Source organism: Neolamprologus brichardi, chromosome 14, assembly GCF_056152115.1.
Source record: "Neolamprologus brichardi isolate AB-2024 chromosome 14, ASM5615211v1, whole genome shotgun sequence".
In the NCBI taxonomy this organism is placed as follows: Eukaryota; Metazoa; Chordata; class Actinopteri; order Cichliformes; family Cichlidae; genus Neolamprologus; species Neolamprologus brichardi.
This window is the reverse complement of record NC_142117.1, coordinates 41,062,707-41,085,714: the sequence shown is the minus strand read 5'-3', so window position 1 is coordinate 41,085,714 and position 23,008 is coordinate 41,062,707. Positions and strand designations below refer to the sequence as shown.

Sequence of the window (23,008 nt, the reverse complement as noted above, 5' to 3'; positions counted from 1 at the left end):
CCTGTATATTGTTTACATGATTGAAATAAAATAAACAAACAGGCCCAAATACAGGAGAAGGACAGCTGAGAGTGGAAAAAAATCACAAAAATAAATACTGCCAGATTTTCAACTTCGGTCTACAAGAAAATAAGAAGATCATGGGATTAGCCTCGATTGCACTTTGGACCTATTGACGGGATGCGCTCCGTCCCTTGATGCATGTACACTTTCAATTTCTGGTTGGGCTGCTTGGGTACAAAGTAAGTTTCATCATCAGATGATGAGCTTCATGTAAACATCTGCATGGAAACTGGATGCCTGGACTTCTCTGCTTACTTAGACCAAACCAAACCCTGAATTATGTTGGAAAATATGTGATGTTTTATGAAGGATCACATAAGAAACAACATTTTTTAGTTGTTTTTGAAACTAAAAAACTATTCAAAAAGTTTTAAATAGTTTAGAAAGGACTTTTACATTTTCATAATATTCATGGCTGTGTGGTAAAGCTGACATTATCTCACTTGTAATGGTTCAGATTGGACACTGTGACTGGCCGGTTCTGTGCTCCAGGCCACATGTTTGATACCCCTGGACCCATGCAACGAAGTATAAAAAACCGTGTCCACACTTTGGCCTGTGAAGAGTGAAAGCAGATATACGGCGTGATATCGAGCCAAATGCTTCAAAGTGTTCCTTGATGATGTGATAAAGAAGTGGCGTTCCTCCTCCAACCACAAACAGGAAGCTCATGAAGCGAGCAGTGTCAGTGCTTGTACGACACTCACCACGAGACCTCTGAGCAGGATGGCTGCAGTCGCACAGCTCTGCTTCTCCCTGCTGTTCACTCTCATCAGCAACATTCATGCAGAAGAATTTATCGCCATAAGAAAAGAAGGAGAGTCTTTACAGTTCAAGCTCCCAGATCAAAACAGCTCCTGCATCACCTCCAGACGTGTTGGTGAAGATACTCTGGTCCTGTGGAACATCTCTGACCCCTGGAACAGAAACTCCACAGTACATGAAGACCTGACAGGACGACTCTCATTTCCTGAGACATTTCATGGTTCTCCTTCATTTACTCTCAACAACCTGACCCACTCAGACTCTGGACTGTACCAAGAAGTGTGCTGGACTCAGGGCAACGTGACATATGAGAGAAACATCAGCCTGACTGTGTGTAAGACAGTAAGGGGGGGAGAATCTATCAGAAGTCCTGAAGACACTGTAGACGTACAATGTAAAGGAGCAGGTGAGAATCTGACGGTGCGTTGGATCAGACATTACGGGGAGTGGAAACAAGCCGGGCAGAGTCGTTTTGAAGACAGAATTTTGAAGGTGAATAAAGTCCAAGAAAGTTTCCTGGAGGTGACGAACACATCACTTCTTCATGTCTTCAATGAAGAACTAACTGTTTACATCTGCCTGGTGATGAACCAACAGCAGTGTGTGAGCACTTACTCTGTACGTTTGTTTAAACAAATAAAGGAACGTTATGCTTCAGAGGGAGACACAGCTGTGCTGGAGTGTCCCTTCATGGACCCCATTCATGACCAGCCCCCAGTTTGGAAGAAGAATGCAGGTTCCAACAATACTGCTCAAGAAATTTGTCGAAACTTCTCGCTGGTACTTCCATCACTAATGTTAAATGATTCAGGTATCTACAGCTGTGTAGGTGAAAAAGTAAAACATGCGTACGGGCTTTTGGTGTGCCCTAAATTTGGTCCACCTGCAGTAAAGGTTTTCTCAGAGGGAGATGAAGTCACTATGAGATGCTCTGATGATTGGAAAAATAGTCCTGCGGGCTTTATGTTCATTAAGTTGATCCAAACAGAAGTTAAAATTGTGTACGATAATAAGTTCTGCAGTGACAATAGAATCACTTGTTCCTATGACAGCCTGATAATCTCTAATGTCTCACTGGAAGATGCAGGAGAGTATGTGTGTGCAGGTTTTAAGTCAGGTGTTGACTGTTTGTCAGCAGTAAAAACAGTTCTGATCTACAGAGAGCCCTTTGGGGTTTACTCGACCTTCTACAGAGTCAGGTGGATACTGCTCAGCAGTCTGCAGGTGATGCTTTGTGTTGTTGTGGTCTGTGTGACACAGAAAACCAGGAGAGGAGAGCAGGTTTCAGCTCAGACACACACTTAATATGCTCATAATAATAATAATAATAATAATAATAATAATAATAATAATAATAATAATAATACATAGAAGTGAAGAAATCAAAACAAAAACAAACAAAAATATTATTGTAGATATGAATCTGTGACCTGACTGGACGGTTCAGTCTCTTATATGATTATATATTTTAAACATTTTGCCTTTTTCTATCTTTCGACTTAATTCTTGTTTATTTCTGCTCATATTTTATTTCAGTTATAATGATTATGTGCTTTTTTGTTTTATGTGATTTGATGTTTATCCATATCTCATTCATGTATCTCTCAGAGTATCATTTTGAATATTCTTCTGTTTCTATCAGTGATCAGTTCGATCTATAATAAATGTTAGAAACCAGTTGTAAATGTATTCGTTCTTCACTCTGATGTGAATCATTATCATCTCTCTTGGAAAATGTATTTTGTTATTGTGTTTAAGAGCAGATTCATTACAGCACCATGTTCATCTGCACTATATTGTTTTCATTGTTGTGAATAAACATGATTGTCTGATACAGCAAACACTTCATAATATGGACGTTACTGCTTTGATTGTGTTTTTATATTCTCCATTTTTGTTAGGAATCATTTCTGAAATAAAAATATCTAAATCTAATTTAACAGGCTGAACGTTGATGCTCTTCTGTCAATGACTCCATGATGATTTTAAATTTTAATAAACACACAATCCTCATATTTCAGTGCAGGATGTAGAGCAGAGTATATCAGTCAACTGGATCAGAGCTCATCAGCATTTTGAACTTAATATGCAGCCAACACACTTTAACACGTGTCTGATGTAGAGTGAAACATATCATGGAAAAATGGAAGACGAGAGAAGCTGCATGGTTATCATCATTTATTTATTCATTTATTTTTTTGCCTGTCCCATTTGGATCTTTAGCCATCAGAATTGTTGTTTGAAGGCCAAGAAAGATGCCATGTTGGTCCATTTGATTGACCTTTATTATAATTGTGTATTTATTTTATTTTATTATCGGTTGTTACAGACGGGACAGACATGACTGGGGGATAGGACAGGGAGAAGGAAAGAAGGAAAGAAAGAGAGGGAGAGAAAGAAAAACAGAGGGCAGAAGAGATGATGAGAAAGGGGGGAAGGAACAAAAAGAAAAACAAACACCTGGATCACCTGTATGGAGAAAAAAAACAGAAGAGAAATCAAACAAAAAAGAGCAACATAATAAAAACAACACGATCACAATAAACTAGCTAGCAGTAGATACTTTTTTAATTTCACCTGTTGAGAAAGAAAAAAGAAAACAAGCAGAAGAAACAGAGCAACATAATAAACAACATCACGATGATCTATGTGAATATGACAGTAAATACTAAATATTAAACATTATTGTGTAGCACGTAAGATCGACAGCACAGTGTGCTTTGAAGTAGGAGCCAAAAAGGGTGTAGTTTGTGTGTGTGAGCACCCGTGTGTACACCTGTGAGCATGGACGCTTGTTTTTAAAAGGTTCCTTCATGTAATGATCTGCTAGAGGGTGTGGGGGGGGGCCACAGCCCCGTCCTCCAGAGCATAAAGCAGGTATGACGTAATCCTATTTGGCGTTTAAAACCACACTGGGTGCATAATCAAAAATTCTTGGAATATGTAGGCAAAAATATTGATGACTATTTCTACTTTAATAAATCCGAAACTACAGCCTCAGTAAGATGGGAAGCCTTTAAGGTTTTTATTCGTGGGCAGATGATAAGCTACACCAAAAACAAAGCAAATAAAAATTATACTGAGATGTTGGACCTCGAAGGTCAAATAAAAGAAGTGGAACTTGAGATAAACCTAAATGACTCTAAAGAAAAACAACAAAAACTTTTAAGATTGAGAGCAAAATATGATAAATTAACTACTGAGAAAGCCTCAGCAGGACTACTTAGACTGAGACAGACCTACTATGACCAGGGAGAGAAGGCAGGAAAACTTTTGGCATGGCGCATAAAAACGCTACTGAACGAACAAACAATAAATGAAATTAGAACTGCAGACGAAAACACCACAGATCCTCACAGAATAAATGAACTCTTTGAACTCTACTACTCACAATTATATACCTCAATAGGAGATGCGACTCAAGAATCACTAGAATCCTTCTTTGACTCAATAAACATCCCTTCACTCTCTTAAGAAGCTCGATGCGAATTAGACTCTCAGTTATCTATGAGTGAACTGTCGATTGCAATTGATAAATTAAAAATGGGAAAAACTCCCGGCCCAGATGGAATCCCACTAGACCTTTTCAAAATATTTAAAGACAAATTAGTACGCCCTCTGTACGACATGCTAGTGGAAAGTTATGATTTAAAAGAGCTTCCCCCCTCCTTGCGTAATGCTCTCATAACGGTATTCCCTAAGCCTGGGAAACCACCCACAAAATGTGAATCTTATAGACCAATCTCATTAATAAACTCTGACGCCAAGATAATAAGTAAAGTACTGGCAAACAGACTTGAACGGTACCTTCATCTTCTTGCTGATACTGACCAGAATGGTTTTGTAAAAGGCCGGCAAGCGCAGCATGGTATTCGCAGAGTATTGAATGTACTTTACTCAAATTCAGAACATTCAGACATGGCTCTGCTCTCCTTGGACGCAGAAAAAGCTTTTGATAGGGTCGAACATAACTATCTCTATAAGGTACTGTCTCAATTTGGCTTTGGCAGTTATTTCATGACCTGGGTCAAAATATTATATGATAAACCTATAGCCTCAGTTAGAACTAACAATATCATATCTAGACCATTCTATCTAGGCAGAGGTACACGTCAAGGCTGTCCCCTTTCGCCTCTTCTTTTCGTCCTAGCAATAGAACCATTGGCTATTGCGATAAGGAGCAATCAAAATATCTCTGGCATTAGAACAAATAATATTGAGTCCAAAATTGGATTATTCGCGGATGACATTATCTTAATGCTGTCCAAATTAAAGAGCTCAATTCCCCAGCTACTCAAAACAATTAATCTCTTTGGTAATATCTCCGGTTATAAAATTAATGAATCTAAGTCGGCCATCCTCTTCTTTAAACATTCTGAAAGAATTAAACCACCTATTCAAACAATGTTTCAAGTTGCCAGAGACAGTCTTACCTATCTAGGTATAAAAATCACACCAAAAATTAACGATTTGGTACATGCAAATTACACTCCTACTATCAACTCTGTTGTTGACTTAATCAATAGATGGTCTATGCTGCCAATCTCTTTGATTGGACGTGTAAATATTCTCAAGATGAACGTTCTTCCAAAATTTCTATATCTCTTCCAAGTCATTCCTCTCAGCCCTCCAGATGACTTCTTCACAAAGGCAAAAACAATATTCATTAAATTCATTTGGAATAACAGACGAGCCAGACTGCGCCTTTCGCTACTATATCTCCCGTATGACAGGGGAGGTCTGTGTGTTCCAAACCTCAAATGGTTCTACTGGGCTGCCCAGCTTTCTGCGGCCTCATGCTGGTTTTCAACAACAACCTTACCCTGGGTAAATCTAGAAAGGACAAGCACTACCCCCTTACCGCTCAGCACTTACCTGTACTCCGCAAAGTATAAAGATCTGATGAAAGATACACCAAACCTCTTTGTTAAAAATACCATCCGTGTCTGGTTCGACGCACTCAAGTTTAAAAATGAAACGCCAGCACTATCCCAATTCTCACCTATCTGGGGCAATAGGGCCTTTAAACCCGGCTGGAAAGATTTGGGCTTTAAAATGTGGGCCGTCAGAGGCCTGTGCAAAGTTGCAGACCTATTTGACAAGGACACCCTACTATGTTTTAATGGCTTGACAGAGAAATTTGGCATTCCAACTAAACACTTTTTCAAATTTCTTCAAATCAGAAGCTTCATTTCAAAAACTCAAAAATCCTTAACATTGCCCACTCTAAACTCATTAGAGGACATAGCAATAAACCATCAGCTGAAGAAGGGTTTAATATCCCGTTTTTACAGCAACCTCAGAGACGGCTCTCAAACATCCTCAGAAAAAGAAAGACTTGCATGGTGTCAAGACTTAGAGTGTAGAATAACTACAGAAGAATGGCAAAAAGCCTGCTTGAAAGCCCAAACACAATCTATAAACACCCAATTTAAACTAATTCAGTATAAATGGTTAATGAGAACATATATCACCCCAACATTATTAAACAAATTTGACCCCAAAACCCCAGACATATGTGTTAAATGTGGGGGAAAAGGCACACTGATGCATTGCCTATGGGAATGCTCAAAAATCCAAAAGTTTTGGAAAGAAGTTTTAGATGTAATTGCGCATATTACAAGTGTCAAGCTGAAACTGTGTCCTAAACTATGCATCCTAGGAATTTTCCCCGCTGAAATCCAGCTGAGTAAGGTTAACCAAAAAACCACAATCTTCTGCCTGTTACAGGCGAAATATAGCATAGCCAAATCATGGAGATCCATTAGTAGACCACACCTGAGAACTTGGTTATCGACACTGTCAAAATCCCTTGCTTTGGAGAAACTTACGTCTATGATAAAGGGTAAACATGCTTCCTTTAAAAAAATGTGGGGAAATTTTTTGTTATTTTTGGAAAGTGAGAAGACGATCGATAGTGAATAGAAATGACTATATCCATTCAACCTGTATAGGAGAAGTAGTGTTGCAGCTGTTAAAGAGAACCTGGGGGGCCTGCGAGTGCTGGACTGCTCAATAGGACAGGAGAAGAGAAGTGAAATTAAATGGACTGGAACTGAAGAGGACACAGTTTATCACTGCAACCGTTAGTTCAGATGCCTCTCTAACTAATTTGACACCCTTGGACTAAACTTCAGCCTGAAGCCCTGGAATAATGCACTTAAACCTATGTCTCACTATGTTATACTTGTTTTATATTTTTCTGGAGCACTATCTGTTAACCCTTGTGTTGTTTTTTTTTCCTGTTTTTTTTTTGTTTTGTTTTTTTTTTTTTTTGTTTGTGTGGGTTTTTTTGGGGTTTCTTTGGGGTTTTTTTGGTTGTTTTTTGGTTTTTTGGTTTTTTTTACTTTTTTTGGGGGGGGGGGGGTGTTTTGTTTTGTTTTGTTTTGTTTTATTTTATTTATCTATATGCATATGTGTATGTATATATATGTGTATATATGTGTATATGTATATATGTATGTATGTATATATATATATATATATATGTATGTGTGTGTGTGTGTATGTGTATATGTATGTGTATATATATATGTATATATATATATTTTTTTTTTCCTGTAATAATATCTGAATGATCTACATGGGAGAGTATGTATAACTATATCTATGTGTTCCCCTAACACTATTCATATATAATGTACATACATCACTATTATACACTCAATTTTTTTTTTTTTAATTTTCTTATTAATTTTCTCTTTTATTTTATTTGAACTCTCTCTTCCTGTTGGTTAAAATGTTGTTGGGAAAAGCAATAAATAAATCTTTGAGAAAAAAAAATAAAGCAGGTATGGAGGAGATCAAGACTCCAGACATCCAGAGGCCCCCAGAACACAAGAGACCAAGAAGACCAACAGAGGGGCAGCTGCTGTCCCAGAAAGAGCTGAGGAGAGTCCCAGATGAGGGTCACTCAGCAGCTGCACCACTGTCCCAGACTGTGTGTTTTATGAAAACGGGCCCGTGATTTACGACGCATCCGAAGACCTGGAGAAGAGGAAGTTGATGGTAAAGGGAGCAGACGACCCAATACCACGCATCCCCAGACACAAGCCGAGGACGCCATTCTGGGAAAGAGCGAGCGGAGCGCCGCGGCAGACCCGGGAGGAACGGATGAAAGAGATCCAGGAAAAGCTCCAGGGATTCAAGCGTATGGATAGTAACACCTAATCTAAGACTGCAGTTCTCTGTAAAATAAGAGTAATAGGTTTGACCGCAGTTATGGGATGTTACTGGCTTTCTCCAAGAGCGCTGCTATGATGAGCGGAGATCACCCAGCAGCACTACGAGGGGCTCTCTGGGACTCCATCTTTTCTTTGGGGGGGGATCGTGGCTCAAGAGTTGGGAGTTCGTCTTGTAATCAGAAGGCTGCCGGTTCGAGCCCCGGCTCCGACAGTCGTTGTGTCCTTGGGCGAGACACTTCACCCGTTGCCTACTGGAGGTGGTCAGAGGGCCCGGTGGCGCCAGTGTCCAGCAGCCTCGCCTCTGTCAGTGCGTCCCAGGGTGGCTGTGGCTACAATGTAGCTTCATCACCAGTGTGTGAATGTGTGTGTAAAGCGCTGTACAAATATAGGCCATTTACCATTTTCTGGCAAGAAACACATCTTTCTGCCACCGAGCACAAAAAATTGTGTAAAATGGGGTTTAAAAATCTGTATTATTCCTCACATATCCCACACGCCATCTTATTGTCAAAGTACATTTCCAACTTTCCTCACAAATCAGAGATAAGGAGGGGCGTTATATACTGGTTAAAGGGTCACAGATCCCAAGGACGTTAGACTGTTTAATGTGTACAGACGGCCAGGGACCGATAAACAGCTGATCAGGACCCTTTTTGAATCAATTACAACAGAAACATCAGGCGTATTAATATGTGGTGGAGATATTCACTTTTTCTGGACACGTCCAGTAAAACTAAAGTGTCACAATCAGAAGCTCGATATGTTAAAAGAAGCAGGGTTGGTCAACGTATGGAGGGAATATACTGTTTCTTCACATTCCCACCATATGTATTCAAGACTGGACTATTTGTTTATGTCACACTTTGATAAGCACAGGATTGTAAATTGTGATATAGGGCTGAGAGATATTTCGGACCATGCAGGCCTGTACCTGACACTTCTGCACTCATGGACGCTTAATACTAGTCTACTAAATGATGTCAAATTCAAAAGGTTTGTAAAAGAAGAATTTAAGGAATACATGGACTATAATAACATGTTTCTCCTCAGTATTTTATGGGATGCAGCGAAGGCAGTTCTTAGAGGGAAGCTAATTTTGTGGTCCTCAGAGAAGTATCTAAAAGACCTCACTACGAGACTGAAACACCTACAATCAGAACATATGAAAAGTAACAATGATGACACCTTATCACAAATGAAAGAAGCACAGCAGATATTAAACAGGTTATATGATGACCAAATAGAGAAAAGGGCTAAATTCATTAAGCAGAATTATTATGAAAATGGTCCCAAATCCAAGAAACTCCTTTCGTGGAGGATACGGAAACAGCACACTGACAGATTTATTCAGAAAATTAAAAACCCAGCAAAAGATAAGATATGACATGAAAAGTATAAAGAATCTTTTGTGACCTATGTGACCCCGACTGGACCATTGACTGTAGAAAACATGGACGACGCGACAGCTCCCCAAAAATGAAGCCAAAACGTCTATATCGCCCCCTGGTGTCTGGCTGCAGTATAGGTCATAAACCCCGCCTCCTCCATGTTAGCGGATGGGACTGGGGTCAGACTAAAATTAATTAATTCTCCTTAGATAATTTTTTTCCAAAGATTCTTTCTTTTGTTTTCAATAGTTCTCATCACGCTGATTGATGTCCAAGGGGTCTCCTTTCCCATAAGTTTGATTCTAATTCCTACCGCGGTGATGTTAAATTGGGGTGAAACGTCATCATAAGAGCTTTGACTGACAGCTGCAGTCACGGAGAAACTTGCGTATCTCTGTTCGCGAATAGCAGATAGAGCGTAGGCTCTGAGAGGAGGACCAGCGTTTACGCTACGAAAACACGACCGAGTGTTTTAACCTGACAGCCTGAGGTGTTCTTCTTTTTTTTTTTTTTTTTTTTTTTTTTTTTTCCTTTTTTTTTTTCCTTTTTTTTTTCTCTTTTTTTTTCTTTTGCCTGTCCCGTTTGGCTCTTTTGCCATCAGAATTATTGTCTAAAGGCGAAGAAAGATGCCCAACGGATTTTCTTTACCAAATTGACCATCCCAGCTTTGCCGTAATGGTCCATTTGATTCACCTTTTATTCTTTATTTTATTTTCACTTGCTGAATACGGGACAGACTTGACTGGGGGAAAGAAAAGGGAGAAAGAAAGAGGGAAAGAAAAACAGTTGAGAAGAGGGACGGGGGAGAAGGGCAAAAAACAGAATAAGCAAAAAAAAAAAAAAAAAAAAAAATACATGTATCGATCACCTGGATCACCTGTTGAGAAAGAAAAAAGAAAACAAGCAGAAGAAAACGAGAGTAATACAATAAACAACATCACAATGATATATGGGAATATGACAGTAAATACTAAATATTAAACATTATTGTGCAGCACGTAAGATCGACAGCACAGTGTGCATTGAGGTAGGAGCCAAAAAGGGTGTAGTTTGTGTGTGTGATCACCCGTGTGTACACCTGTGAGCATGGACGCGCTTGTTTTCTTAAAAGGTTCCCTCATGTAATGATCTGCTAGAGGGTGTGGGGGGCCACTGCCCCGTCCTCCAGGGCATGAAGCAGGTATGGAGGAGATCAAAACTCCAGACATCCAGAGGCCCCCAGAACACAAGAGACCAAGGAAGACCAACAGAGGGGCAGCCGTGCCACTGTCCCAGAAAGAGCTGAGGAGAGTCCCAAATGAGGGGTCACCCAGCAGCCACGGAGCAGAAGCCAGGGGGGGTTGCAGCGACGTGCCCGTGAGCTCCGCCGGCAGCCAGCTGTGCCTGAGTGACCGAGCCCCAGGCCGAGAGGCCGGGGGCACCCCATCTCCGAAGTGGCCCAAGCGAGCCCCAGGCTCCAGGCCCCGATAAGCAGCCGCCAAGGAGTGAGCCGGTGTGCACCCGGACGCCCACCCCCGGACACAAAGAACCACCAACGCACCGATGTCTGAGGGAGTCCGCCCCCGGCAGGGGAAGTGGTGGGGGGAGATAGGCCTCCAAACCTTGGAGGGCCTGAGCTGTCCTCAGAGAGGTGGCGTCTGATACCCAACCTGACATATGGACACAGACATACAGGCACACACAGATACAAACATCCATTCCCACCCTCATGCTCTCATATGCACTTACTCCACACTTAACCAACGTGGAGACAGACATAAAGAGACGCTGTACACACAATCACACTCCCCAAGCGTACTCTACAAACCGGGTCTAGGTACCCTTGCCCCTGGGGGGGGGAACTGCACCCAGACCCAGGTTGTGTTACCCTTTTTCCCTGCGGTGGGGAGAAGCAGACCGCCCCGACTCCGCAGCAGCAGGGAGGCCCCACATTCCGGACCCCAGTCGGACGGCCAACTCCTCCTCCTAGCCCCCCTGCTCCAGCAGACCGCAGAGAACGAGGGTGAGAGAAGACTCCTAACCTCCCTCCACCCGCTCATTGTAGTGTTGATGTATGTGTGTTCTAAGGTGCATTTAAAACCCAGGAGGGCATGGAGCTACCTGCCAGAGAGCAGCAGGTAAGCGCATAGTCCCTCCTGCTAGCCCTCAATGTCTACGTGTATTTAAAATTGAGAGGTGGGCAACGACGCCAGGGGTGAGGTGTACACCCTGATGGTAATTGAGATTCCGTGTAGCGTGCCCACCCCCAAGATCCTATATGTATGTGTAATGAGAGTGTGAGTAATGTGAATGTCTAAGTTGCGGGATAAAATTGAGGCAGAGGCAGCCAGAAGGGGACAGAGGGGGGGGTTACCCCCTCTGCACCCTGGTGACACACCCCCACTCCAAGGCCCTGCATGTGTGGGTGGTTGTGGTGGAGCGGGAAGAGGGAGGCAGCTGGAGATGGGGAGGGAAGGAAGGGAGGGGCAATTGACCCCTCCCTGGGGCCAGCTCCCCCGCTGACCCCAGTAGGCACCCCCATACTCCGCGACCCGCCAGGGAAGGGGGGCCCAGGCCCATCCGAACCGGGGCCCAGCGCAGCGGCGCCGCCCGGCCCCACAGAGCCCGGGGCAGTCCACCCAACCCCACCACAGAGAAAACTGCACCCACCCCATCATCCACTCATCTTCCAGACTACATAAGACAATAGACGCCCAGGCTGAGATCTTCCTCCACCTCTCCTGTATCTCCCCCTCTTGCAGAGAGAGTTCCTGAGAGAGGAAAGCTCCTGCAAGATGTGACAACCCCCCCCCCCCCCCCCCCCCCCCACCAGTTGAAGAGCCCCCCAGGTGGCTCGGCGCACCGGCGGCACCCCGCGCCAGTGGCGGGCCCCCATATACCCACCGGCCCACAACCCCGGCAACGCACCAACCAGGACCCAGGCCCCCGAGGCCCGGCCAGGGCCCCAGGCCAGAGCCGGAGCGCCCCCAGACCCTCACGTCCCATAAGTTTGATTCTAATTCCTACCGCGGTGATGTTAAATTGGGGTGAAACGTCATCATAAGAGCTTTGACTGACAGCTGCAGTCACGGAGAAACTTGCGTATCTCTGTTCGCGAATAGCAGATAGAGCGTAGGCTCTGAGAGGAGGACCAGCGTTTACGCTACGAAAACACGACCGAGTGTTTTAACCTGACAGCCTGAGGTGTTCTTCAGTAAACTGGACTACCCGACAGAAGGACCCGAGGCCCCGCTGCACTGTTTCGGTAAGTTAAACGTGTTTGTAAGCTACTCCGTAACTACCGTCCTTAGCTAGCTCCTGAGACCTAGCTAGCTAAGATGAGCACTCGGCTGTCAGGGTTCGTTTAGCTGTGCAGGTGAATGCATTTACTAAAGAAATCAAGAGAAACGCTCCGGGCTGCTCAGTCACTAATTACTGTTACTGTACTTTTATTACAAGTATTATACTGTAAAAGCAACAGGCTGCACCCTGCTGCAGCTCCTGTGCAGAGCTGAATATTAAAGATGTGCAAACAACAGCATGTTTTCAGTCTCTTGCCACATCTGTAAAGACAGTAACATTTTTTTAAAAGCTTGTACTTCAGTAACTCCTCATTAATCAGGAACTATGGATTAAAGTACTGTAGTGTACTGTAATACTGAAAATAATGTAAGAGAAGAACTTCAGATCCTGAGTGTGTGAGGACAGAAGAATCAGCTTTATTTCAATATTGAGGGATAAAATTTATATGTGAGTTTGATGGTTCTGTTGTCTTTGTGATTACAGGAGCTGCCCTCAGATTCAGACCTCAGCACCACCCAGTGACAGCAGACAGATCATCCAACATGTTCACATGTTAACTGCAAAATGAACTGATGGAAACAGTACAAAGGTTAGAGTACCACATGTGCTGTAGTGAAAGCTGCAGCTTTATTGATAAAGTTAAAGACAAAAAACAAAAGGATTAATCACTCATGTAACTGTGTCACTATATATCAGCATTAACAGGACCTCAGTTTGGTGTTTCACAAAGCTGCTGATCTCAGACCTGCACAGCTTCTGTTTTAAACACTTGATGTACTCAGCTGCACGAAGAGCATGTTTGAGTTTCTCTGACACAATTAAATAAAACCTGATGAAGGTCAAAGGTCGTCACTTGTATGTTGAACTACAAACTTGTCAAAAAAGTGATTCAGAGTTATTCATACCAGAGTAACCAGAGAGGATCACATATTTTTAAATATATAACTTTCTACAGGACTGAATATAATATCTTTATGTAAAAGTCTGGAGCTTCTGGGGAGTATCAGAGTATTTATAACATTACACAAACCAAAGGTCTCATCACAGTGTTGATGAAATGCTGGGTTTATCCATCTCCTGGGGCGGGCCTACAGAGGTGCTGAAGATTGTCCCCTACTGGCTAGTAGTGATTACAGAAATCAATACCATGATGGGCTTGAACTTGAACCCTGATTTCACTGTTTTATCTGTGAGATTTGCCCCAAGGAGGAAATCGGACAAATATCTTTTATTAAAACTACTGGCTGGTGCAAAGAATAACTCGCAAATGGCTAAACGTGGATCCACCGTCATGTTTGGACTGGATAGGCATTATCAAGGAAATTTACACAATGGAGACTTTTTCATTGAGACTTGCTGCTGATAAATTTGAGAAGTACTGGAAAAACGGGACCTTTACTTGAATGGAAAAATATTATAAATTCTGGTACCAAAAGTGTCATTGCTGTAATTCACCTGTTTGATTGTACCATAAATGGATGCCTTTCTTTAATGCGTCTTTGCTAGCCTAGCGCTCTGTACTTGTTAAAGGTCTGAATGTTTTGTAAAAAATATACAAAAGCACCAATAAAAATAAAGTAAACCCAGCATCACCACCAGGGGGCAGCGTGAAGGTGACTCTGAATCCACTCCACATATTTGGCCACTCGGGTATAGACTCCATACACTCTCAGACTCCCGCACTCCTCCGGTCCGCCCCAGGACACCAACCCAAACACCGCCCACCTCCGGCTGACCTCGTCCTCCATTACAAACGCACCCCCGCTGTCCCCTAGGCAGGTGTCCCGCCCCCCCTCGAAGAAGCCGGCACAGAACATGTTGTCAGTGATGTTGTAGCTGACGGAGCGCGAGGCGTAGCTCGCCTCACACTCGGCCTGGGAGACCACAGGCAGCTTCACATACTGCAGGAGGTCAGAGGTCATCTCGAGGTCGGTGTCCGACGCAGGGTCAAAGGTCAGAGTGGATGAGGGGGAGGAAGAAGTAGAGGCGTTGGGGTTGGAGATTCCCCAACCGGCAACCACACCCAGAGAGTTGGGGAGAGGTGCCAGGGGGTCATCCTGGGGTAAAGACAGAGGTCAGAGGTCAACCAGCAGACAGATCAGTAAAATATTTACATCGTTATTTTAAAGACATAAAGAAACATGTGATTCAAAAATACTGTAAATAAAGCAAACGTGTCCACATCCAGCCCAAAGCAGACGTGTCTCTGAGACGAACGCTGCTGGACAGGAGCGAGTTTCCTCCGGGCTACACCTCTGCTTCATCTGGACGCCACCTGCTGCAGCTTTGGAGGATAAATATGGAGAAACGCTTCTGCATCACACCCACCCAAAGCATTCTTCCCCTGCAGATTTATAGGTCGTCAAGCCTCGACCAGGTCAGTGGACTTCACTGTGGTTTCAAAACACTTTGAACTTCATCACACCAACCCTCGCTGTTTTAGAACTGACATGATGGCGTCCACGAGGAGCCTCACACTCACCGTCTCACCGAAGACCTTTGCAGTCATGTGAAAAAGGTTTTACATATCAGGACATGAACATAATCTTTTTCTCTCAGCTTCTAAAAGGATTCAAATGAAAGCTGAGCCTGTGTCAAATGCAGAGGTTAGCAGCTTGTAGCTCCTCCTTCAGTTGTGATGTTTCTGTGTCTCACCAGGGTGGAGGAGTTTGGGCCCACTCTTCTTCACCGCTGCTTTGGCTTATTGAGGTTTGCAGCTTTAATCTGTGCACAGCTGTCTGAGCTCTGGACTTTGGACCGTTGCAGCAGCTCCACTCTCTTCTGCTTCAGCCGTTCTGTTGGAGATTTAGCTGCTTAGCTGTGGGACAGACGGCCTCACGCTGCATACGTTGGTATACAGATGATACAGATGAGCAAATATGTAAGACTGCGTTCTTCCATTTGTGCAACATCTCTAAAGTTAGAAATATCCTGTCTCAGAGTGATGCTGAAAAACTAGTTCATGCATTTATTACTTCCAGGCTGGACTACTGCAATTCATTATTATCAGGAAGTCCTAAAAACTCCCTGAAAAGCCTTCAGCTAATCCAAAATGCTGCAGCAAGAGTCCTGACAGGGACTAGAAAGAGAGAGCAGATTTCTCCTGTTTTGGCTTCCTGTTAAATCCAGAATTCAAAATCCTGCTCCTCACATACAAGGTCTTAAATAATCAGGCCCCATCTTATCTTAATGACCTTGTAGTACCATATCACCCTATCAGAGCACTTCGCTCTCGCTCTGCAGGCCTACTTGTTGTTCCTAGAGTATTTAAAAGTAGAATGGGAGGGAGAGCCTTCAGTTTTCAGGCCCCTCTTCTGTGGAACCAGCTTCCAGTTTGGATTCAGGAGACAGACACTATCTCTACTTTTAAGATTAGGCTTAAAACTTTCCTTTTTGCTAAAGCATATAGTTAGGGCTGGACCAGGTGACCCTGAATCCTCCCTTAGTTATGCTGCAATAGGCTGCCGGGGGATTCCCATGATGCACTGGTGTTAATCATTATTCATATATTCATGTCTGCCTCTTCACATTGTGTCTTCGTCGGTCTCACGGCTAATCTGAGCTGATTTCCTGATCTTTCTTCCCGTTCCTGCTCAGTGGCGTTCCCCTGCGGCCGTCAGCAGATGGAGGCTTTGGATCGCGGTCGCTCTCTGCTGAGCGGAACCTGACGGACGGCGGAGGGGCAGGAGGTGGCGAGATGCAGCCTCGTGTCGTGGGCGGATCACTGGAGAGGCGAGGAGGGAGCCCCTGGCAGGTTTGGAGGCATCAGTGGGATAACGAAGCAGAACCTTGTTCTGTGTGAACGCGCTGACGCCGAGCGTTTCTGTCCAGGTTCTGATCCGCAGGTCTGACGGCTTCGGCTTCTGCGGGGGGACTCTGGTGTCTGACCGATGGGTCGTTTCTGCCGCTCACTGCTTTGAGGAGTCTGCGGACCACATTACGATAGGTGAGGCCGGCGGTTTATGGTGGAGCAGCTCGTGTAAACACGCATGTCACTTTGTAATCAGACACTGTTCACACATCTGTGTGGGCTTCTGCACATCTGTAAAACCACACACAGGTGTGTGCCCTCTGCTGGCTGCAGCAGGGATTCATCGGATCATCGCCGCCGTCCCTTCAGTCTGAGCGCAGGTGTGTGAGCCGGGTTTGTGTGTCTGTCTGCAGGCGACTACGACAAGCAGCGCCCCGATCCGGGCGAGCAGCAGATAAAGATCCAGAAGGTCATCGTTCATCCTCACTTCCACGCCTTCACCTTCGACAGCGACCTCGCTCTGCTCTATCTCGCCCGGCCTGTTCAGAGGGGCCCCACCGCAGTGCCCGCCTGCCTCCCCGACACCCACCTCTCCAAACACCTGCTGAAGGTAATTTCATCGGAAACGATGAGCGCTGCAGCTGACTCGGCCCGTCTGTCTGACGCCCACTGTGTCCGTGTGCCCAGGAGGACAACCACGGCGTGGTGACGGGCTGGGGGGCCACCGAGTACCTGGGCCGCTCCTCGAGGTTCCTGAGGAAGGTGACGCTCCCGGTGGTCGGCTACAAAGACTGCATCAGCACCACGGAGCAGGTGATCAGCTGAGCGCCTGAGCCTAACCGCAGATCTATACTCAGTGTTTGAGAAAGAGCAGCAACAGGTGACGGTTAGAAGAGCTGCTGGGGGGGGGGCTACTTAGAGGGTTACCTGGTACGCCCGCTGTCGATGGACCGCCACGTTTGTGGTGAACACCGACGGGCTGGACAGTTTTTGGATGGAGGTCCACAGGTTAGCATGTTAGCAGGGGACTGCTGCACATACTTAATACAAGTAATGACCTTTTCTAAAAGTAACTGTAATCTGATTACTGAGTGTAGTGAAGTCATGAATGAAAGGAGGGCGAGCAGCACTGCTGAACGACAGGTCGTAGAGTACGATAAAGAGCACACCTGTCCACGTGTCCTCACAGGAAGGACTGTTCGATGAACAGGTGTCTGAATCCTGCACTCAGCAGACTGTGGACACCTGAACGTGATGCACAGCAGCTCTGCTGTCAGCATCGTTGGTGTACAGGTGTGTCTCAGGTGTGCCGTTCACTCGAGCGTCTGCGACCGAATCAAACCAGTGCAGGGTCAGCGATAGACGCAGCCGTTCCCACGGCGCCCTGATGCCCCTCCTGTGTTTCCTGCAGGTAATCACAGACAACATGTACTGCGCAGGTTACCTGGAGGCCAGTAAGGACGCCTGCAGAGGGGACAGCGGGGGGCCGTTCGTGGTCAACTACAGGGGGACCTGGTTCCTGACCGGGGTCGTCAGCTGGGGGGAGCAATGTGCCACCCGTGGCAAGTACGGCGTCTACACCCGACTGGGCAACTTCCTCAACTGGATCCGAGACACAATGGAGAGACGGGACCTGAACGGCACCGGGAGCCCGTGAAGCCCGAGAGCCGAGCGTGCGTGAGAGGGGATTATGGGATACCGAGTGAGCTGCGACCACCTTCAAACACTGCTGCCACACTGACGTGGGCCTGCTGCAGTAATAGTGCAGCGAGTGTGCATAGTGAGTACTTTAATACCACAGAGGAAGCCTAACCCTGAGGTTTAAGCAGTGCAGTGAATCTGTTGCTGTGTTTGTGAATAAATGTCAAGGAGCAAAATTCACAGAATAAACAACGTGTGTGAGCTTCATGTTCCTGGATGATGTTTGGTTCACACACCTGTACACACACGCACAGACTGTATATATGAGATGGTCACGGTGATGTCACATATTGGTGTTTGAGGTTGTTTTTCAGGTTTCAAACATTTGGAGACCTGGCAGGAAGAGTGAAGGCGAGCTGACCAGGCGGCGCTGCACGCTCGGTACAAATAAGCTTTTATCGTCCTGATGATCATTTTCACTGATCAGCTGTGAACCCAGCAGCTGAGACCACAAACCCTTCAGATCGTTTCCTACAGACGTCTGTACAATCAGACCGGAGCAGTCGCCCCCTGCTGGACATTAAAGTGAATGCAGGTCTAAGCAGTAACATGTGAATGTTGTTATTACAGTAAACAGATGGTGTCATCGTTGTTGTGCAAACATGTTGATTCTGGTTCTTTAATAAGAGCTTTTGAAACACAGCAATGAAACAAACAGATCAATGTTGCATCATAAAGCATCGTGCCATGAGCCGCCTGCCAGTCATTCACAGGTTTATGCTCAACCTGAGGCCAGACGTGAACAGAACAGACAAAGGTTTCACACGGTGAATATTTCCACTGGTGTCTGATCCAGCAGCTGCTGGTTCACTCAGTCAGTCCAACTGGTTCCCAACAAGTCTGTCTGTCGGGCTTTACAGAGTTCTCAAACCACTCGGACAAAAAATACTTTGGGGTGGAGGTGGAGGTGGAGGCAGGCTGAAGCACCTGTGCGGGAGGCAGAACTGAGCTGAAATGGGCATTTGATTCAGGAGGAAGGCGGGACTAAAGTTAAAGGGTACTCTTCTTTTTTAAATGGGACATTTGCTCCTCCAAGTGGTTTGAAAAGCCTTGAACAGCATCACCACCGGGGGGTGAGGAAACTGGTTGCAGCATCATTTTTCAGCTTCCCGGGCGGTCTGGTTACTCCTTGAAAAATGTTATAACACAACTAAGAATATTCATAGTTGTATGCCGGGCGGGGGGTAACGAGAGAAAGACAAGAGGAATTTGGCAGGAAAGTGCGGAGGAAGTTGAAGTTGACGGTGCTAGCGAGCTAAAGCTACACAGAACTATGGAGGCAATTGAAGCTAACATTCTCGCTGAGCTGAAAGTCGTCCAGGATAATTTAGAGAAATAGCGGAAAAGACTGGACTTGTGAAAACAGAAATGTCGGAGTTTAGGAAAGAAGTGGGGCAACGGCTCGACGAAATGGTCACGGACAGGAAAGAGGTAACAAGCAGGATGGAGGAGGTCGAACTGAGAGTAACCGAGGTGGATCTTAAAGACGTGTCCAGTTACAAGAGGACCTCCAGACACGTCTGTCCAACCTGGAAGCCCGCTTTCGCAGGAATAACATACGTGTTCACGGGATACCGGAGGGTGAAGAACGGGACAACATGCTCGAATTCATGGAGAATTTTATAAAGAAGGAACTGCGCCTCTCTGACACCAATCTGGGCATACAGCGGTACCACCGCTCACTCGGCCCCAAGCCCCCACCGGGCTCCAGCCCCCACCGGGCTCCAGCCCCCACCGGGCTCCAGCCCCGGGTCTATCGTGACGCAGTTTCTGGAATACAAGACCAAGGACTTGTTGCTCCTTCTGCGTGGACCAAGAAAGAAATATTGCTGAAAGGGAGACGTGTGTATTTCGACTATCCCGGTGACATTTAACTAAACACAAAGCAAACAACTCGATCAGGAAGATTTTAAAAGAGAAGGGGCTCCGCTTCCAAACACTGTATCCGTCGACACTGAGTGTGTTTTATTTATTTATTTATTTATTTATTTGCCTGTCTCGTTTGGATCTTTAGCCGTCAGAATTGTTGTCTGAAGGCAGAAAGATGCCAAAGTGGATTTACTCTTTGCACAACTGAATTACCCTATCAAAGCTAAGACACTTGTATCTCTCTTCCGGTATGATGGCGCCTGTGTTTGGCTTTGCCGCTGCCGGGTGCAGTTTGTCACGCTCTTTCGTCGTGCTGTTTGTCTCTGCTCTGCTGTTTTCTATTTGTATCAATGATGTACTGGCTGCCTTGGTTTATGATCGTTTGACGCTGTTATCCATCCGATCTTCAATGATGGCTCAAGATGTCTCATCCTCCTCCTCCTTTGGCACTTTCCATCCTCCGCACTTTCCTCCGCACTCCTTTGGCACTTTCCATCCTCCGCCAGTGGCTGGATCCTCGGCAAGCGTCCTCAGCGTTCCCCGCAAACCACGGAGGAGAAGAGGAAGAAGAGCAGGTATCCAGGTGAAGCTTAGGCTTTTCTGGCGGCGGGGTCTGACTGGAAAGCGATGTCGAGCGTGCTTTGTTACCTATGCTCAGAACAGCTCCATGGAGAGGAATTTGTTTTCCACGTCCCTGCTTGGATATGCAGGGCCCGGCTCTCCGAGACCGTGCTGCCTCAGAAGGGTTCATCCAGACTCTCCTGCTGACTGGCTTTTCATCCCCTCGGTGAGTGGAATCTACGAGCGTGAAGGCTCAAACCCCGAGTATTTACGTCCTTTAACTCGAGCCTCTGCAAAAAATGATGCTTCCACCCCGCTGAACATGGCGCTTTTTAATGCCCGATCATTGACTAATAAATCGTTCGTTCTTAACAATTTTATATCCTCTAAAAAACTGGACTTCTTATTTCTGACCGAGACCTGGCAGCGGGACTTGGACTATTCGTCTCTCATTGAAATGTGCCCGAACGGCTATTCCGTCATCAGCCAGCCTCGGGGATCTGGTCGTGGAGGAGGTCTCGCGGTGGCATTTCAGGGCCGTTTCAACTGCCGCTCAGTGAAAGTTGGACACTTTCTTTCCTTTGAATTACAGCTTATTAAAATCGGAAGTAAGGATCCTTTTTATTGTGCTGTGGTGTATCGTCCACCCGGCCCAAATAGCTTGTTTTTATCGGAGTTTAGCGACTTCCTGTCCTCTACTATGAGGTTGTCCAGACTGCTTTTTGTTGGGGATTTTAACATACATGTTGATGATGACTCCGACCTCTTTGCCAGAGGTTTTATCAACATTATGGATTCTTTTCATTTTACCCAGCATGTGTCAGGCCCCACACATAACAAAGGACACACGCTGGACCTTGTTTTTACTTTGGGTTTGAATATTGATTCTATTTGTTCTGAGGACATTTTTATCTCTGATCATCACTGTATTCTTTTTAACATGTCTTTTCATGAGCCTTTGTCTCCTGTTCACCGGACAATTATCTCGCGCATCATAAATTCCTCCACAGCGGAGAATTTCTCGGATGCTTTTAATTTAACATTATCCCCGCAAAACGGCGTTGATTTCTTAACAGATCTATTTAATAACCATTGTTTTTCGATTTTAGATGAAATCTGTCCGGTTAAAATGAGACCCGTTTCTGTTTCCAAGTCCTTACCCTGGCTAAACGACAACATCCGCTCCATAAAACGTGATTGTCGTAAAGCTGAGCGCTTATGGAGAAAAACTCATTTAAATGTTCATCTCCTTTACTTAAAGGATCTTTTAGCCTCTTTTAACAATGCAATTAGAGATGCGAGGGCTGCTTATTTTTCTCATCTGGTTGCAAAGAGCAGAGGTAATGCTAAGGTATTATTTGACACTATTACTGATAGTATTACTCCTACTCCACCTGCTGCCATTATTTCTTCTAATGAAGACTGTGAAACATTTCTTTCTTTCTTTCTAGAAAAAATTAGTAATGTAAGGAAAAAATTGCCCCCATCAGCATCTGCATTGTCAGTTCCTACGCCAGCTCGGCCTGTCGTTTTAGAAAGCTTTTTACCCTTCTCACTATCAGAGCTGGAAAAAATAGTTAATGCAACAAAAGCATCCTCCTGTTCACTCGACATTTTACCCGCATCGTTATTAAAAAATGTCTTCCACTCTATTGGTCCCTGTGTGCTCACCATAGTACACACCTCACTGGGATCTGGTAAAGTCCCTTCTTATTTTAAAACTGCTGTTATACACCCCCTGTTAAAAAAGCCTATGCTGGACCCATCTCTCACTAGCAATTACAGACCAATCTCAAAAATACCGTTAATTGCTAAGATACTAGAGAAGGTTGTGGCTAAGCAGCTTACAGCAGTTTTAGACAAACATAATATCTTTGACAAATTCCAGTCTGGCTTTCGTAGAGCTCATTCTACTGAAACAGCCCTTCTTAGAGTTTCCAATGACATCCTGATGCAAAACGATGCAGGAAAGTGTTCTGTACTCCTAATGTTGGACCTCACGTCAGCCTTTGACACCGTTGACCATTATATTTTGCTTGAAAGGCTGAAATACTGGGTTGGTGTATCTGGGTCTGCCTTAGAGTGGTTCTCCTCGTATCTCTATGAACGATACTTTTCTGTGGCGGACTCTAAGTACAGGTCATCTTCCACGTCCCTGTCCTATGGTGTGCCACAAGGTTCTGTGCTGGGGCCATTATTGTTTTTAATATATCTACTTCCTCTCCAGCATATTTTGAGCCCCTTTGAGGACATTTGCTACCACTGCTACGCAGACGACATCCAGCTATATATATCTTTTAAACCTGAAGATGTTTCTAAGCTGCAGATTCTAAATGTGTGCTTAGAAACCATCAAAGGATGGATGGCTGACAACTTCCTCCAACTTAATGAAGAAAAGACTGAAGTCCTTGTATGTGCTCCAGACAGACATGTACCTAACATAA

The 23,008-nt window shown here is 44.9% G+C and overlaps 2 protein-coding genes across 2 annotated transcripts; one reads left to right on the top strand and one right to left on the bottom strand.

The window, feature by feature from the left end:
• Window positions 1–13,290: 13,290 nt before the first annotated feature.
• On the bottom strand, window positions 13,291–15,019 carry LOC148099741 (coagulation factor IX-like). The gene is made up of 2 exons (XM_087851709.1): window positions 15,011–15,019; window positions 13,291–14,739 (listed from the first exon to the last, which is right to left on the bottom strand). The coding sequence occupies exons 1-2, from the start codon at window positions 15,017–15,019 to the stop codon at window positions 14,272–14,274; spliced, it is 477 nt and encodes a 158-aa protein (XP_087707835.1). The 3' UTR covers window positions 13,291–14,271.
• Window positions 15,020–15,135: 116 nt separating this feature from the next.
• On the top strand, window positions 15,136–18,330 carry LOC148099740 (vitamin K-dependent protein C-like). Its single transcript, XM_087851708.1, has 7 exons — window positions 15,136–15,191; window positions 15,341–15,391; window positions 16,280–16,436; window positions 16,514–16,628; window positions 16,847–17,043; window positions 17,121–17,246; window positions 17,845–18,330. Exons 1-7 carry the CDS (start codon window positions 15,136–15,138, stop codon window positions 18,088–18,090), a joined length of 948 nt encoding a protein of 315 aa, XP_087707834.1. The 3' UTR covers window positions 18,091–18,330.
• The last annotated feature ends 4,678 nt before the right edge of the window (window positions 18,331–23,008 follow it).